The 17,600-nt window shown below is 31.6% G+C and overlaps 1 protein-coding gene across 1 annotated transcript in view; it reads right to left on the reverse strand.

The window, feature by feature from the left end:
- Nucleotides 1–14,743: 14,743 nt before the first annotated feature.
- The window catches only part of LOC111623030, a 9,361-nt gene continuing 6,504 nt past the window's right edge, over nt 14,744–17,600 (reverse strand). Inside the window, exons 2-4 of the mRNA XM_023365509.1 lie at nt 16,478–16,696; nt 15,522–15,738; nt 14,744–15,450 (exon numbers count right to left, since the gene is read on the reverse strand). Of these exons, the coding sequence (XP_023221277.1) occupies nt 14,783–15,450; nt 15,522–15,738; nt 16,478–16,684 (1,092 nt within the window). The 5' untranslated portion in view covers nt 16,685–16,696 and the 3' untranslated portion in view covers nt 14,744–14,782. The remainder of the gene's footprint in view (nt 15,451–15,521; nt 15,739–16,477; nt 16,697–17,600) is intronic.

Below are 17,600 nucleotides of genomic sequence, written 5' to 3' on the forward strand. Positions count from 1 at the left end.
GTAAGTAATCCTACAATTTTTTATTTATAGCGTAGTTTATACGGATTATTTCCAAAAAATATATACGTGTTTTGGAAATGTTGAGTCGGATTAGTCTAGAATCGATTAATTTTATGGAAGAAAATCTTTCAAACAGCCATAGTCCGTAAACTTGATACGTGTCGGGTTGTGATTGGAAGGATTCGTAAGAAATCGGATTCCAATATATTAATGAAAAAGTTTTTTACCCCAAAGGAAAACCTTCCTGGTTGTTTGATGAGTCATCATCAGACTGGGTGCCACCATTAAACACGAGGTATGAGAGTGGCCATAACCCAACTGCACATCAGCGGCGTTATGAAAGAACACGTAATCAGGATATTCGTAAGCTTTCATTTGTAAACGAGTGTTGTCAAAACTAAGGATGCACTGATTAATCGGTAAGTAATCGGTAATCGGCCATATCGGCCATTTTCCCGATTAATCGGTTTTAATAATCGGCCAATTTTGCATTTTAATATTTTTGTTAGCATGTCACGTATAAGGCTAGTAATAAAAGATAATAAATTTCTGTTATATATTTATTATTTACTACATAACAATCTAAATATTAAAAAAAATTTTAACTTAAATTATTTCTTTTATCAATACATATCATAAGGTATAATTCAAATCTATCTGTTTTATTTAAAGTTTAAACTTTAAATATATAAAACAAATAAAAATTTAATATTCAAACTTTAAAACCCTTAAATTGTAATACAAAAACATGAGAATTTCACCATTTTCAGGGCTATTAAATGTTAACTCCAACTCCGAAAATTCTTTCACTTTCAATGGAAGATGCTGGGGGACTTAGATATTTCATAGCTATTTTGCTCAAATTAGGAAAAAATTCTTTTGAACTTCTCCACCACAAAATGGTTTGCTATGTCTTTGTATAAGAGGTGAATGTAAATATTTTCTAATTCTTGATCGTTTGTTTCGTTTTTTCTTCCTTTTTAAAAACATGCTCTTATTCATTCTTTTGTTCACCAAAAGCTAAATCATCAAATAAATTAGAAAAACTCTTCTCCATCTTGATCGTCTTCAGAAGCCTCAGAATTTAAATCTTCTTTAGATTTTGAATTATCAACATTATCTGAGCCATCGATTGTCCATCTTTTTATTTCTTCTACCGTCTTATTTTTTGAAATTTAATTTTGAATCTTGAATCTAATAAGGATGAAAACCATAAAGACTTGTTTTCTATATATGCTGGAAATTTTTTATATGGAATTTTCTAGTCCTTTTATTGAGGTATTAATGCCACTAAAGGAACCACTGCTCTTTACTTTTGATAATAAGAGTAATTTCAGAGAATAATTTCTCTATTGTGTGAATTATTGAAGATGAGGTGGTTTCTCTGTTGCTGGTTTCCACAGTAATTTCTTCGAATGGTTTTAAAAGTAGAACAATTTTTTCAACGAGAGACCACTGATATGTTCTCAACGTGGGAATTTTATATATAGCATATATGCACAAGGGCTTTTTGCTGTTCCAAGTTTCTTTGCAACATGTAGTAAGCAGTGTTACCGCAATAAAATTTCAAAACGTACTGAAGCGCCTTCAAAAAATGTACTATTTTCCTTCAAAATGTTCTAGTTCTATGAATACTTTGTTTACGTGCCTATATATATATATAGGCACGTAATTTATATATATATAGTTTATTGTCAAATAATTTAATTTTAAATTTTATTTTTGGAATTTTTTGAAAGCTATTTAAAATTAAAAATATATCTACACATCTATTACTTATTATAAAATGAGCATTACATTGACAACATTTATTAATAATACTATTGAATTTCATCTTAATTTTATAACCAATCGTGCTTTAAAAAAATAATTATAAATTTGTTATATTATATTATTTTATTCTTTATTATACTTTAAATTTTTTTGATGTTATTGCATCACTTTACGAAGTGGTATATACGTAATTGCATCAGTTTTAGTACCTATTTAATTAATTTCAATCATGACAGCAAAAGATAAGGATGCTTGTTTCTTTTAAACTATTTGATGAAAACGTTACATAAAATTGGGGTTGCATAATCATCCGAAATTATTATTATATTTTTGACTGGAAATTACAGGATTTATGCAATTTTAGTTTAATTAATGTCATATAAAACTGACTGCTCGTACAAGTTTGCTTAAAACATGCAACTCAAAAAACCCCAAAATGGCAGCTCAAGAAGTAGATCACGCGTGTCCTGACCTTCTTATATAGACCTTGGAACAGTCGGAAGCGCGGCCATTTTGGAACCATACGTAACATTAACCCTTATTTCTTTTACTACGATTACTAAAATTGAAGTTCATAATTTAAGAATTAAATTATAGTGGTAGAAAATAATATAAAAGTATTTATATTATTTATACTCGTACAATTTCAAAACTATTTTCTGTAATAATTTGTTTCTGACTTAACGGATATTTTGATATTATTGACGACAAAAGTTTAAAATCATTGATTTCCTTACCTGTCCATTATTTTTGTTTGACGGAGTTGAATTGTTTGGACCACGTGGCATGAAAAATTTTGTCAAGGTCCTGATGAGAATGTGCAGACAACTGAACGTGTGAAAGAAGACCACTGAGTCAAGACCGTTTACACGTGCAACTATCTATGTTGCTGACGTCGACGGACACACACCATTTGTATGTTGTGATTGGATAATTTAAATTAGCAAGCAGTGACACTAGTGAGACTTTATTAAACTTATTTTTTCTCATTTTTTCGTTAAGGCGTGAAATATTAATTTGTACCGTAAATGGTACTTGAAATATTATAATGTACTGAAAATGTACTAAAAATCTAAATGTACTTTCAATTTACTGGAAAGGGCAAAATGTACCAGAAAAGTACAAATGTACTAGGAACGGCAACACTGGTAGTAAGTAGAATTCTAGCGAGTAGGAACATCTTGAATTAATTTGTGTTTCTGCAAACCTAACTTGTCTCGCAAATCTTCCAATTTTCATACAGCTACAGCAGAATGATTAAAATATGTGACAATATTTCTATTAACTGTGGTTATAGTTTTCACATCTTGTTGAGAAAATATGCATTCGTTTAGTGTCAGCTGCAATGTATGTGTAAAGCATGATAATACCTCTAAATTCCTGATTCCAGCTACCATATTTGCTCCGGAATCTTACAGTACTAAGAATATCTTATGACTTTTGTCAACTTATACCGTTCAAGAACTATGTTTATCTGTTCACTGATTCGTGTAGCTGTATGGGAACCTTCCAAGGGAACAATTCAATTCAATTCAATTTATTTACGGAGGCATAAATGCATACCTTGGCTCCGCTATGAGCACTATGAAATAAAATACAGGAAATGTAAACAAACAACAGTATGTACATTGTAGATTCCATGCAGAACTTTAAGTTAATGGATAAAATCCATGAAATTATAATTAAATANAAATTCGAATTTGTTATTGCATATTGGTTCGATTATAGAACGATTGTAAACGCTCCAGAAAATTGATTAAATTGAAAATAGTTCGTTTGATTCTCGGCAATTCTCTTCAGCGGTAGGTGTTATATAGACCTAACAATTACTGTGGTTATTGAAATATTGAATGTAAATGGGGTTTGCTTGCAAAACCTCCGCGGACCAAGTCGCGGGTAACAGCTAGTATTAAATTTTGGTTCTTAATTAAAGGTCGACAGGGTGAAGACATAAAAGGAGTCATGTGTCATATCTCTTAATGAATATTTTACTCGTTATTAGCGTTCAAAATTTAAAAAATAAAATAAAATAAAACTCGTCTCTACCCTCAAAGTAAGCTTTTTAGCCATTTTACTGTTAAAATGGCTAAAAAGTACAGTAAAACCCATTAAGATGTTCTCGTCTAAGATGTTAGAATGTATATGGGGACATGATTTAGTTCAACCACTTTGACGCTTAATAAGTAACTCCCGTGTCCTCATGTGACTCAGATTCCAACCACTCTGACCACAGAAATTATTAGGCTTCAAACAGAGTGAACAAAACCATGCCACACACATAGAAAGAAAAACGTCGAATCTTTTGCATATCTCGAAATTTCAAGGTGTCCTGAGTCCAAAAATGTAAAAATTTGGAAAGGGTCATTTTTGACCGAGCGCTAGACTTTTCCTCTGTTATATATAACAGCCGGAAAAGTAAAAGTTATCGAATACATATTTAGGCCTATATATTACTTAGAGGAGTCTTTTAGCTTTGGAATAAAATGTTCTACGCACTATCTTTATTAGAATTCTATTTATTGAATCTTTTATTCTGAGGTCACGTGATGACATCAGAATTTCCGGGTCTCTTTCGGTAACAAGTCCGCTCCTGTTCGGAGTCGGAGTCGGATTCGGAGTTGGAGTCGGTAGATTTTTACGCGACTCCACAGCCCTGGTTAACGCAACAATAGAGTTTCCAGTCGACGTCACGAGTGACGTCATTAGCATGCGCAATTGTTCGGAGCCACCTTTGTGGTTTGTTTACGTTTTATTTGTGTTTACACGCGCATTAGCTGGAAATCTTGTGTTGTTTATTCCTCACGATTATCACTATAGTGAATTGTTGGGTGTAATGCTTAATCAAGAACAAAGTAACATTATTTTTTTAAATCCCCGGCATTATTTATCATCAAGGACCTCAAACTGAGGAGATTTCACGACGAAGGCAATCTGCATGGCTCTCGAGAATTAACCAGAAAAATTTCAATACGTATAAAGTAAATATCAATACAAGAGTTTGTCAGAAACATTTCATTTCAGGTGAGAAATAAATCAGATTACTGATCATCAGTAAATGATTACATACACTTTTGCATGAGTATCATAAAGTGTGTACCAGTCGATTCACTAGTTCACAAATTCTCTTGTTAATACCGAAAAAATAATGTTAAATAATTTTAACAAGCGCAAATTTTAATTTGAATAGATAATGATTGTGTTCTAACTTTATTTTTCACCTTTCAATTTGTTTTCTTAATGTCTGCTTGTAATTAATGTACAGTAGAGTTAATATTAAAGTGTTAAGCAAGAATAATCACTTAGCAGATGAAGGATTAGAAATGCATTTTGAGCCAGTTATCTTTCCACTCTAATTTACACAAATACAGTAAAAATGTGTATATTTTAAGATATAAACCAATAATTTCCAATGTTCACTTACAGATAGCAAAGTTAGATTATTTTGGTGAGCAACATTAACGTTTCTTTAACATGCTTCTTTTTACAATGTATTTTTTTACATTAGTAACAAACAGTAATTATATAGTGACCTTCAAGTTGTTCCCGACAAATTCTTATTTATTATTTATATATAACATACCATAATTATAAGTATTTTTAATATTAATAATTTTATATATATTAATAATAATATATTAATGAAAAAGTTTTTTACCCCAAAGGAAAACCTTCCTGGTTGTTTGATGAGTCATCACCAGACTGGGTGCCAACATTAAACACGAGGTATGAGAGTGGCCACAACCCAACTGCACATCAGCGGCGTTATGAAAGAACACGTAATCAGGATATTCGTAAGCCTTCATTTGTAAACGAGTGTAGTAATTTGTCGTCAAAACCAAATAGTTTGTGATGTCACCAAATTCTACTTTATGCCACAACTCTTGATCTATAACAAAGATGCTGACTTCGTATGGATCGGCATCTTGACATAATGAAACTTTCTCTTCTTATAAAGCAGTATCTGGTCGTGTCAGACTGCGAGAATAGTCCGCCAGAAAAGCGTCTTTTTAAACGTTGTCAATGATATAAAAATACTGTAGTTCTATTAAGTTTAAACCTGTCAAATAAAAAATGACGTGCAAGCTAAGCAAGCGGAAGCTAGATCACAAACATGGCGAAGGGGCGGATTGTTTTGTTTGTTTATTTGTTAAGTTATGGCAACGCAACACTTGGGCGATCTGCCTAGGGGTNCAAATTAGGAAAAAATTCTTTTGAACTTCTCCACCACAAAATGGGTTGCTATGTCTTTGTATAAGAGGTAAATGTAAATATTTTCTAATTCTTGATCGTTTGTTTCGTTTTTTCTTCCTTTTTAAAAACATGCTCTTATTCATTCTTTCGTTCACCAAAAGCTAAATCGTCAAATAAATTAGAAAAACTCTTCTCCATCTTGATCGTCTCCAGAAGCCTCAGAATTTAAATCTTCTTTAGATTTTGAATTATCAACATTATCTAAGCCATCGATTGTCCATCTTTTTATTTCCTCTACCGTCTTATTTTTTGAAATTTAATTTTGAATCTTGAATCTAATAAGGATGACAACCATAAAGACTTGTTTTCTATATATGCTGGAAATCTTTTTATATGGAATAATTTTCTAGTCCTTTTATTGTGGTATTAATGCCACTAAAGGAACCACTGCTCTTTACTTTTGATAATAAGAATAATTTCAGAGAATAATTTCTCTATTGTGTGAATTATTGAAGATGAGGTGGTTTCTCTGTTGCTGGTTTCCACAGTAATTTCTTCGAATGGTTTTAAAAATAGAACAATTTTTTCAACGAGAGACCACTGATGTGTTCTCAACGTGGGAATTTTATACTAGTCTGTTCACTGATTCGTGTAGCTGTATGGGAACCTTCAAAGGGAACAAACAATTCGCAAAACAGCTCTTGCTGAAAATCATCCTTCAACTAGTGAGAATGTTACATTTAAAATAGAAAAATTATTTGTAGTTGCTGTCCAAATATCAGCGGCTAAAGAAATACTGTATATTTTGAATCATCAATAGCTTTCTGAATTTTTGACTGAACTTTTAGAAATATATCACGGATGTTATTTTCAGATATACTGTACATATTTTCTGCTAAAAATATTGTAATTAAGAACGAGTTTTTTAGTAATCTTTGAAATCGTAAATCTGATACAACAAAGTATGGCTGTATATTTACACTTATAATTTATCCAATCAAATAATGAACTTCTTTTTAAATGGTGTTTTTTAACAGGCGATGGTTAGCTTGTGGACGGCGACGTGAAAACGAAGCGAAGATACGTTTAATAAAAGCCGTCGCGTTCACGGGTAATTAGATATTTCAATTTTATTCATATATTTTCATTGATATTAATGTTTGTATTAATTTTAACACGACATTTAAATTACTTGAAAATAAAACATTCGTGGCATAAAAAAAGAAAGATTGTTAGTGAAATAAGTGGAAAATGACCTCTATACAATTTCATGGGAACTTAACAGTCTCATACATGCACTCTAACAAGTAAGTTATTAAACACATTTTTTAACTGTAAGAGAATAAAATTTTATTCAAAATTCTCACACCAAAACAAAGAAAATAAATAAATAAACATAAAAATGATGATTTCATGAACAAAAATTAGAGCGCGAACGATTTCTTCATATCTTCAGATTAATTGACTTAATACATTTACATTACTATCATCGGTTAAGTTAATAGGCCTATAGCAAAGTGAGTGCCAGATTTACAGTTACAAGTTTGTTGCCACTCTTTTATACAAGTACAGCTGATTGTTCTATTTTACCCGGATACGCTTGGTTTGTAGGTAGAATACTACGTTCAATTTAATCTTATCTTGCATAGCTAAAAATTATTTTAATTTTAATATTAGATTATTAAGAATTCGTAAAATGCATCACAAACGTGTAGTGAAGAATGACGTCGTGCGCCATCCCTGCCGTTAAAATTGACACATTAGTGTTTATGCACACGATTTATTTTTTTACAAAAGTCGATTTCAATATATTTAGATTTAGACACATCATATATTATTGAAAAGTTTTCAGGAGTATAATGGTAATCCTTTGGAACACAAAATGGAGGATAATAATTATAGAAATAACCAATTATTATCTACCTCTCTCACTCTCTCCTCTATTCGATTCTTGTCCACTGCATGCGTATGACCAAATTTGACCACTATCGAGCGGGGAACTAAACCATTTAACTTGACCACTGGATTCAAGATTTTCTACTAACTTTTTTGGGTGAGTCTTCTCAATGAGTCACTCAAAAATAAAATGATATCAACGTAACATTTCGTTAAGTTCTCTGTCGACTTTTCAAGATTTTAGCTTTTGTTGAGATTTTCTAGGAACCATGGCGAATAACACGAAAACACAAACGTTACGTGCTTGTAACGTAATGTTTAAACAGTGTAAAGCAACAGATTCGACACAGCATGTGCATGTAAAACGTCATCACCGAGAAATCTTCAAGAAATATTTAAAACAAGCACATGTGCTCAGCAGGAAACACTTGTGCGTCAGTGGCGTACCGTGGGTGTCAGCCGCCCGGGGCGGAGAAAAATTTCGTCTCCCTTATTTAGGTATTTCAATTTAAAACACCAAAATTCGGTTTTATCAGAGAACAAGCAATGAAAAATTCAGTGGTAGTGCAGCGACCTGCTTAAAATAGTTCTATTGGATATTAGTGGTGTATATGAACGCAAATGAATGGTACAAGCAAAAAAAAGTCAACAGGTTTCGCAGGAATTCCTCGGATGAAAAAGTTACTAGTTCACCCGGCGAGCCGATTCCCGGACTGTTCGGACGATAGCACTATCATAGGCGCAATACAAGTATAGATTAGGATGTTTCAAATTTTTACAAGATATTATTGTTATTTATTGTAAAATTTTGCCGCCCCCTAAAAAGTGCCGCCCGGGGCGGGCCGCTCCTGCCGCCCCCACTACGGTACGCCACTGCTGAAAACGTTTGAATAAAGAGAAAAAAAACTCGGCAAGTAGGGCTCAATAACTTTTAATTGTGTAGTATTAGTAAATTTAAGTGAAAAAAATTGCTTATTTATTTGAAATACTTTCAGATAAGATCTTAAATACGTACTGTACATATGTATAAATGAGAATATTTGTTTGTTCGCTATTCATTCCTAGTAAGCCCTAGACCCTTTGCTACGAAACTTGGCAATTACGTTAACATACTTCTAACTTAAATAATACCGTACATACTGTTCTAAAATATTGAATTTGTATATATTTACAGTAGAGCCTCGATTATCCGATTCCCGATTAACCGACACCTCGGTTAACCGACCGTCCTAGTCGGCAAATTTCAAATGTCTGCTAGTGATGTGGCGCTACAATATTTGGTTATGTCTTGGCTACTTTAAGTTTATTTTTACGTGTTTTAGCTGGCAACACTGGATCGACCATGAAAGGGAGCCAGTATTTAAACGAGGCTTAATTTTATAATTATTAACGATATAATAGCGACGATTATTATTTTAAAAAATTTTTGTTCGGCTTAACATCGATGAAAATTCAACACGAAGTATGTTAATAGTGATATACAGTACTAATATACTAATTACATGGGTTATAATAATATACTACACTAATAATGGATTTTTTTCATACTTTTCGGTTATCCGACTTTTCAATTATCCGATTAACCCCAGTCCCAATTGAGTCAGATAATTGAGGCTCTACTGTATATCAATTTCTGTCTACATTGGATTTGTTGGCTTTTCATTTCTTAATGCTACTTTCTTAATTTCGATAAGTTCTCGCCAGTGACCAAGTGGATAGAACCAACGAACAATGGTCGTAGGTCCGCACATGGCCAACGGGTGGCTACGTGGAGATTTTATTTTTTTATTTGTTAGTAGCAGCGAAATAAAGGCCAGATTCTGGAATAGATCGCCCAAGAGGCCCCTTTGACAGATCTCCCATGTGTTATATTGCCGTAAGCAAATAAACCAAACTCATTCCAATAATTTGAAAATGTTCTTATTTACATTTAGCGTTATCTTTTGACAAAAAATTAAAAAAGAATAATCTATCTATAGTTTAAAGAAATTTATATATACTATATTCACTTAATTACTACGACAGTTAATTAGAGGGAAGTAGACGAGCTACATCATTACTGCAACGAATAGCACTCGCGTGGGTCGATTGCAGTGTTACACTGTAAAAACTTTCTAAGTAGGCAATTTGGTACTCTACATTTAACAATTAGGGGCATTTTCATTGCTGAATAGTACTTTCTTAATTCTAATAATTTTTTATTTCATGAAAATCGCTATTTAAATACTATTCACGTAGTTTATAGACATATTGATTATGCTCTTAAAATGGGGGTTACCACATGCATTTTTGAAATTTATGATCTTTCAAAACACTTAAAAGTAGCTTTAACACTTTATTATCACTCAAAAGTAATTTATTCTCGCATTTTTACAAAAATTTTTAAATTTAAACAAGTCTTATATGACATGTATCTGATATTAAAATTAGCACTTTCGATCACATGAGGGCCTATCACAACCTATTCAACACCGGATCGCTTTTCGAATATTAATGTATTTCGGATGACATTTTTTTCCTTATTATTAATTTGTCTCTTATAAACCTGAACAACGCCGGATGTAACAAGCTAGAATAATATTAAAATGTTACCATTAATATAATGTATTATAGAATAATATATGTTTAGTCTTTTCTGATAGTTATTCTTTTTAATTACTTTTAGAAGGGAATAACTATCCGCATCGGCGTATGTATGCGCGAAAAATACTGTACATGCCACTAGAAATAGAGTTGAGCAATAGATTTCAAAACTTTTACACAAAAATTGACTAGAAGTAATTTTGAAGACATGAAAATTAAAGTTAAAAAAAGTTCTACAAATGTTTTGGATGAAAAAGAAAAGAAAAAAAAGTTGGGTCACAGAGGAATTGTTACAAAAGATGATCGATAGAGGAAAATATAAAAACATAAACAAAACATTCGCTAAAAAAATTACAAGACAGCGGATACACAGGTAAATACATTGGCCAGAAAAGCCAAAGAGGATTGGCTAAATCAACTTTGAATGAAAATGAAAAGACGAAACATATCTAAATATTTATGGAAAAAATACGAAACTATCGATGTAATTTTTGGTAAGAGAAGGCAGACAAAAATTAACTGTATAAAAGATGAAAAGAAAAATACAGTCGACCTCCCTATAACGCGGTAGATACGTTCCGCTTTATAAGAATTTTGCGTTGTAGGAATCCTTAAATACATGAGCCAATCACAGCCCGGCACGTGTGCAGTTTACGGACTACGGCTGTTTGAAAGGTTTTTTTCCATAAAATTAATCGATTCTAGACTAATTTCACTTAACATTTCCAAAACACGTATAATTTTTTGGGAATAATCTGTATAAACTATGCTATAAACAAAAAATTGTAGGATTGCTTACCGAGTGTGCACCGTTTGACCACGCCATTGCTTAAGCTTGTTTTCGTCGCGGAGCAGCGCACAAACGGCGGCCGCGTTTTCTGATAAGTTATTTTTCTGCGAAAAATTCGTTGAACTTTGGAGACATCATTAATATAAATAATTTTTATGGCCGTTGAATAAGAAATGTTTTTTTTTTCACAAGAAATGCATAAAATTACAGTACTGTATTAGACTTACAGTACTTAATTTAGACCTATATACTGTACAGATGATAGTAAACTCAACTTACCCGCCTAAACTCTTCGTAGCATGTAAGTAGTTCGGCTGCTCGTCCACTATTGGTCCAGATTCGACCAATCCTGTCGCGACACGAGTCGGCGATGACGTTTTACCGCATTTTACGAGTCTCTTTTAGCGTCTTTATACGAATACGGTCGCAATTTTTTCGCCGCAATATACGAATCCGCATTATATGAATCCGCGTTATAGGGGGTCAACTGTATTGTATTTGGAAGAAAAGAATCAAGGTGAAAAAACTATGTAGTAACATGACTACATGGAAGTTTCGGAATTTCTAAGGCATATATCGAAGAGTCACTAAAGAGAATTCATGAAATACAGGGAGAACTGCTTAATTAAATGAGGCGAAAGCGTCTTAAGACTCTCTACAACAGTGTTTTTCAACTTGTGGGTCGCGACCCTCAGAGGGTCGCAAAGCCTTATACGGGGGTCGCGGGTTAAAGAAAAAGACAAGTGTTTGTAGGTCCTACACTACAATAAATAAAAATACAATCTCAGTGAGAAGGCTTTGCGTTTTTATTTTAAAGTACAATTGGTTTTTCGATCGATATTTAGGTCTCAACAGAAAGAAAATTAAATACGTTGTTTTTAAAATCACTGATATAGTTTTAATATGGCTCTTGGGGGTCGCCAGAATTTTTTTAACTTGTAAAGGGTCGCGTATTCAAGAAGGTTGAAAAACACTGCTCTACAACAAATTCTAAGAGTAATCAATATCCCTGTTGACTGGTCTAGTTTATTTTCAAACCAAAGTCAATGGAATGTGATAAAGACAGAAATATAAGGTTAGTAAGTCATGTCTCCAAAGCTCTGATAAATATCATACATATAAGAATAAAATATATTATAAACGTAGAGATATGCAACACGCAATTTGGATTAAAAAGGAATAGCTAAACCAGAGAAGCAATAACACTATTAACACTAATAGGTAAAGAAATGATTGCAAACGATAAAATCTTACGCCTATGTCTATAATTTGTCGACTACGAAAAGGCATTCGATATTGTTAACAACAAGGTATTTAATAAGCAACATAAGAATAAAGTTAGTGAACATTTTTGAGTAAATATATGAACTACCCTGAGTAATGATCAGGTAAAGGAAGAGAAATCCCTAAATTTAAAAGATTTTAATTATTTTATTGGAGTAAAGAAATTAATGCGGTGAAAGAATTGATAAAATATAATAGTGAAAGGATAGTTTACTTCAAGATTCTTTAAGACTTAAAGGATGTGGTCTTTAACTTTTACAACGACTGGATGATGAGAGAGGCATTTGAGAAGGTAGAAGATGGAGTGATATTAATGAGAGTCTTATTAATAACACCAGATATGTTGATGATATAGTTTTATTGCATAACACCAAAGAAAGTCTGAAAAATTTATTCAATGAAATAAATAAACTGTTATGTGGATAAGTGAAGCCATAATTCTATACAGAGGAAATAATTCCGCTATAATATTTACAAGTAAGTTTGAAAATCAATACAGCACTCCTTACATTCAACGGTTTTAAAATCGGTGCATCCACAACAATTTGGCTGAAAGTTAGAGCATGTTCTAGCAGTATGAACGAAAGAACGTTAAGGTACAAAGTACTGTACGGCTGGAAGCCTTTTTCTTTAACGATGCTTGTTTTCTCGATTCATTATTGTTATGGCATTCCTTCATCCAAATTTTTCTGTATTTGTAATCTGTGTAATGTGCACTTTATTCACATGTAATCTTACTTTCAGATCTGGTTGCAGTATTATTACACCACAACTTAAAAAGTTTATTTTATTTAGATATTTTCGCTGAGCTTTACTTTTCAATCTGTTTTCTCTAGTTTTTATGGGATTTTTCAGTCATTAATAACAAGAATAGATTTCATGATAATTCTATGTTCACCTGTCATTCATTAAATATGTTAGAATTAATTTTATAATTCTAAGCCATACATAATAGTGTCTCGAAGAACGAAATAGTGAATTGTAATTAATGTTGTTTCTCGAGTCATTCCTACGTTTTTACATAAGGAGTACTTTTTATGTAAAGGAGTTTATCAAATAATGTTAATCTGATTTGTATTATACTTTATATCTGAACATCCTTTTGATCTCAGTGTATTTTATTACTGTAAATTTTACACTCTTTTTAACGAAGTTAATGCTTCGATAATTTATTAAACTTGTTACATGAGCATTATGAAATAATTTTAAATCTTTTTTATAAAAAAGATTTGAACTTGAAGTATTTTATATTACTTCAAAACCACGTGTTTATATCATATCTGAAATGGTTTCTTAATAAGTAAGCAATTAGTTTTTTATTTAAAATTAATATTACACAATCAAAAGTTATTGTGCTCGTAAGTCTATTTCTTCACGGAAGAAGTTAGCATTTGTATGTGTAAAAAAACAACTCGCCCGGTTATACATTGTCAATATAATGAGTTCTGCTAATTTTATGATTAACGTAGTTCATTACGAATTAATAATGTTACACAATTAAAAGTTATTGTGCTCGTAAGTTTATTCCTTCACGGAAGAAGTTAGCATTTCTGTGTGTAAACAAACAACTCGCCCGGTTATACATTGTCAATATAATGAGTTCTGCTAATTTTCTGATTAACGTAGTTCATTACGAAAAAAAACCTAATTATTAAATTATATTTGAAAATTACAAGTGTTAATAAGTTACAGTAGATAAGCGCTTATGATGTTTGAGAGTCACTGTAAATAAGTTAGCCAATGATTTTTTTTTTGTTATACAAAACATCCATATATAAACACCTGTCATTTTGATGAGCTGTTTAGCTTGTGACGAAGAATGTGACGTTCACTGATTCTAATGAAAATTAGGAGTCTTCGATTAAAGAAATGATCTTCGGCACCACAGAAAGATTGATTAACACCTCCATTTAATTGACCTAATTATCCAAAGTGAATTTCAAAAAACTCTATGATATTGATATGTTTTACATCCGTTAACTAAAATTACTTAAATTATACTAATCGTGATTAAAAAAGCGGTACTACAATAAAGAAAAGTGATTTCATACTCTTCAATTTATAGAATTTTGTGGTGTTAGTAAAACTCATACGTGGTTATTTATTCATTTTTAATAAGAAAAAATCAATTATAACGGCTCATTGAAAAGTACTGAGACATTCGGTGTGGCCTACGTGCAGATAGAATTGAAACGTCTGCTGTAGAACAATACTCTGAATGAAAGACAAAAGAAATTCTAACAAAACCAGTTTAATGTAATAAATTTATTCCCACCAGACGAAAACCATTAATGTAGAGCAGGGAATCGAATCGTCGTCCACTACATGAAAATACTCTTCTTCGCTTGAGATAATTGATAAATAGGACGGTAAAAAGTTATAAGTAACGTATTTCACTAAAGGAAACACTTTTCTAAATGCTCGAGTTGCCGCATCGATACAATCTGTACACGCATAACGAAAAATATACGCGAAACATCTCTTTTGTACCATTTTCAGTTCAGAATATTTCAGTCTTTCCAATTTCTCTTTGATAGTCGTATAACCAGTTCCTTGGTGTGCATAAATATGAATATAAACAGGAAAAGCATTCACTTTCTCATCATGAAATAGTGTGAGCCTGTATACATCACGGTGGTCTGTAAAACCTAACAAATGTTCAGTTTCGTCTTCGAACGAATATATTGCAATATCTTTGTAAAAGACGACGCATTTCGTTTGTTCGTCCGGTATATTATTTCTGTGACAAACATTTTTTATTTCCTTTATCAAATCTGACTTGTCACGAAGGATAGATTCGTTTCCGCGTAGACTGAACGAATAATTAGAAATATTGAAACCTGGAATTTTTGGAAACATCAATATTTGTATTTCGGTTGTTTCGGTTGAAGAGTACTCATGATGTGCCGGGAAAGGGAGTGTGACAGAGTTTCCTGGAATTAAAAACGTGATTGTTATTAACAATTGATAAATAATTTCAAACTTATATAGTACAACTACTTACGATTCAATGAATGCGTAAAGTACATATACTTATGACTTGGAATAGAAGCAAGTTTGCTTTCTCTGAATCCAATAAGACCATATTTAGACTGAATCGTAAGTTCAGGTTCATCTCCTAAAACAAACCAATTGTATTGAAAATGATCTTTGAACCCAACGTAGGGACGTAGATTTTCGGATTCGTGTATTGCGGTGATTATTGCAATAAGAGGAATTTTCTGTTTAAATAAATCAAAATATTTACAGCAAATGTAAATTTATTTACATAACGTAATTAATTAATGAAAACTTATTTTACTGCAATTCAATTATTGTAAAAGTATTGTATAAATGTATTCAAGTTAATGTTTAAAAAACTCTGCAGTTCCTTTTACAGTTTGAACTAACTTTCTACAAATAAATATACAATAAAGCTGTTTAATTGATAACATTTTTCAAATTTAAAATTAAGATTTCAACATACGTATACGGAATTGAAAAGAATAGATTATCGACGTTTCATTAAACATTTTTAAAATCAAAAACATAGTTACAACTTTAAATAACAAAGGCTGTCGTAAAAAGTATATTGCAGCCAAAAAACTATAGGCTATTTTTACGCCATTTGCGTAAAATACATAAAAAATGATGAAATTAAAGTTTAATAGAGACAAATAAATGGAAAATCACCACACGGAGAGAAACGAACTTCGAGGTAAGACAGCACTGAATCCATCGATGACTGAGAAATCTACAAATGTTTAGAATCAGAAAGAGAAAACTCAAAATTTTACGCTCAATTCATGTAAACTCTAACAAAATTAGAAAGTACAATTCGCCGTTTCAGTAATTAATATTTCGTAAACTGAATTCCATAACTTAGAAATGACTTATGTTAATCGATTTTGGAATTTTGAGCGTTTGTAGCAATTATATAATCATAGGATTTAATCAACAAAATAATGTTATAATAATTACCCTTGTGATCATTGTTACTCGCTGATACATTATGTTCACGATGATATCTCTGCATAGAGTACATACTTGGCTGCCTGCATCTAATTCTTCATCTTTCAAGTATTGAAATGTATTAATAATTATTTCTGGCAATTCTGTGATTAAAGTGCAGCCACGTGGCGATATTGCACCTATTTCCGTTGTTTTTTCAAGTGCGGTTTCTGCCATTTTGGAAATTTTCTGTAAAGAATTGTCTGTAATCAATTGTCAAATAAGAGTATAAGTCTAATAATAATTTGGAAACTGTTTCAAGTTTTTTGTAGCCCTTTCATTAACAAATGTACCACCCCCTGTAACAGGGAAATTACCCTTTTTGTTAATAAATGATTGATATTTAGTTAATATCTGCATTCCTTGCAAGGAATGCAGATAATCACTATTTGTTACTATGTTACACTATGTTACTTGAGTTTTTCTTGTTTAAAAATAAACTTTATTGATTTTTTGTCTTTATTATATTTTTAAATTTAAATGCAATTTTTTATATTATTTATATTGCAATAGCGCTGTGAATAAATGTGATCCGCTAAATATAATTTTTTAATATTTTCACTTTTTTGCTTCTAGCTCTATTATTATATATTTTGTCCATCACTTATAAACTACAATTATTCCTAACATAATCAAAAATTATTTCTAAAAATGTTTAACTTAATATAATTTCTTTCTGAATCTGATTTCTGTTTTTAACTAACATTGCTCACTTAAATGCTAAACATTGCTATGACACTGCAACTTTGGCCTCAAGATGCATCCACACGTTAAGGCGGCTATATACGTTAAGTTAATCCTCAAAGAATTAACCATGAATGCCTGACCTTAAGTAATTCCTGGTAGTGTGTGGGGGGAAATTTAACAGTTTTGGCGGACTCTACCGACCACCGGGTAGAATAGAAAAACCTTTTGATTTTCTTGGCGCAGTGTCAGACTGCGTGTCTGTCACTGTAATGTCTCGTGAGTGTTTGGAAGAATTATTTTCTATAACCTTATTAACTTTTATTATTTATAACCTAAAAAGTTAATTTTTCAGATGAAAAATTTCTCGAGTAAATTAAAATTATAAATAATTTTAATATTTAAGTAC

Source organism: Centruroides sculpturatus, unplaced genomic scaffold (genome assembly GCF_000671375.1).
Source record: "Centruroides sculpturatus isolate CEXI.00-Female unplaced genomic scaffold, Cexi_2.0 scaffold351, whole genome shotgun sequence".
NCBI lineage: Eukaryota > Metazoa > Arthropoda > Arachnida > Scorpiones > Buthidae > Centruroides > Centruroides sculpturatus.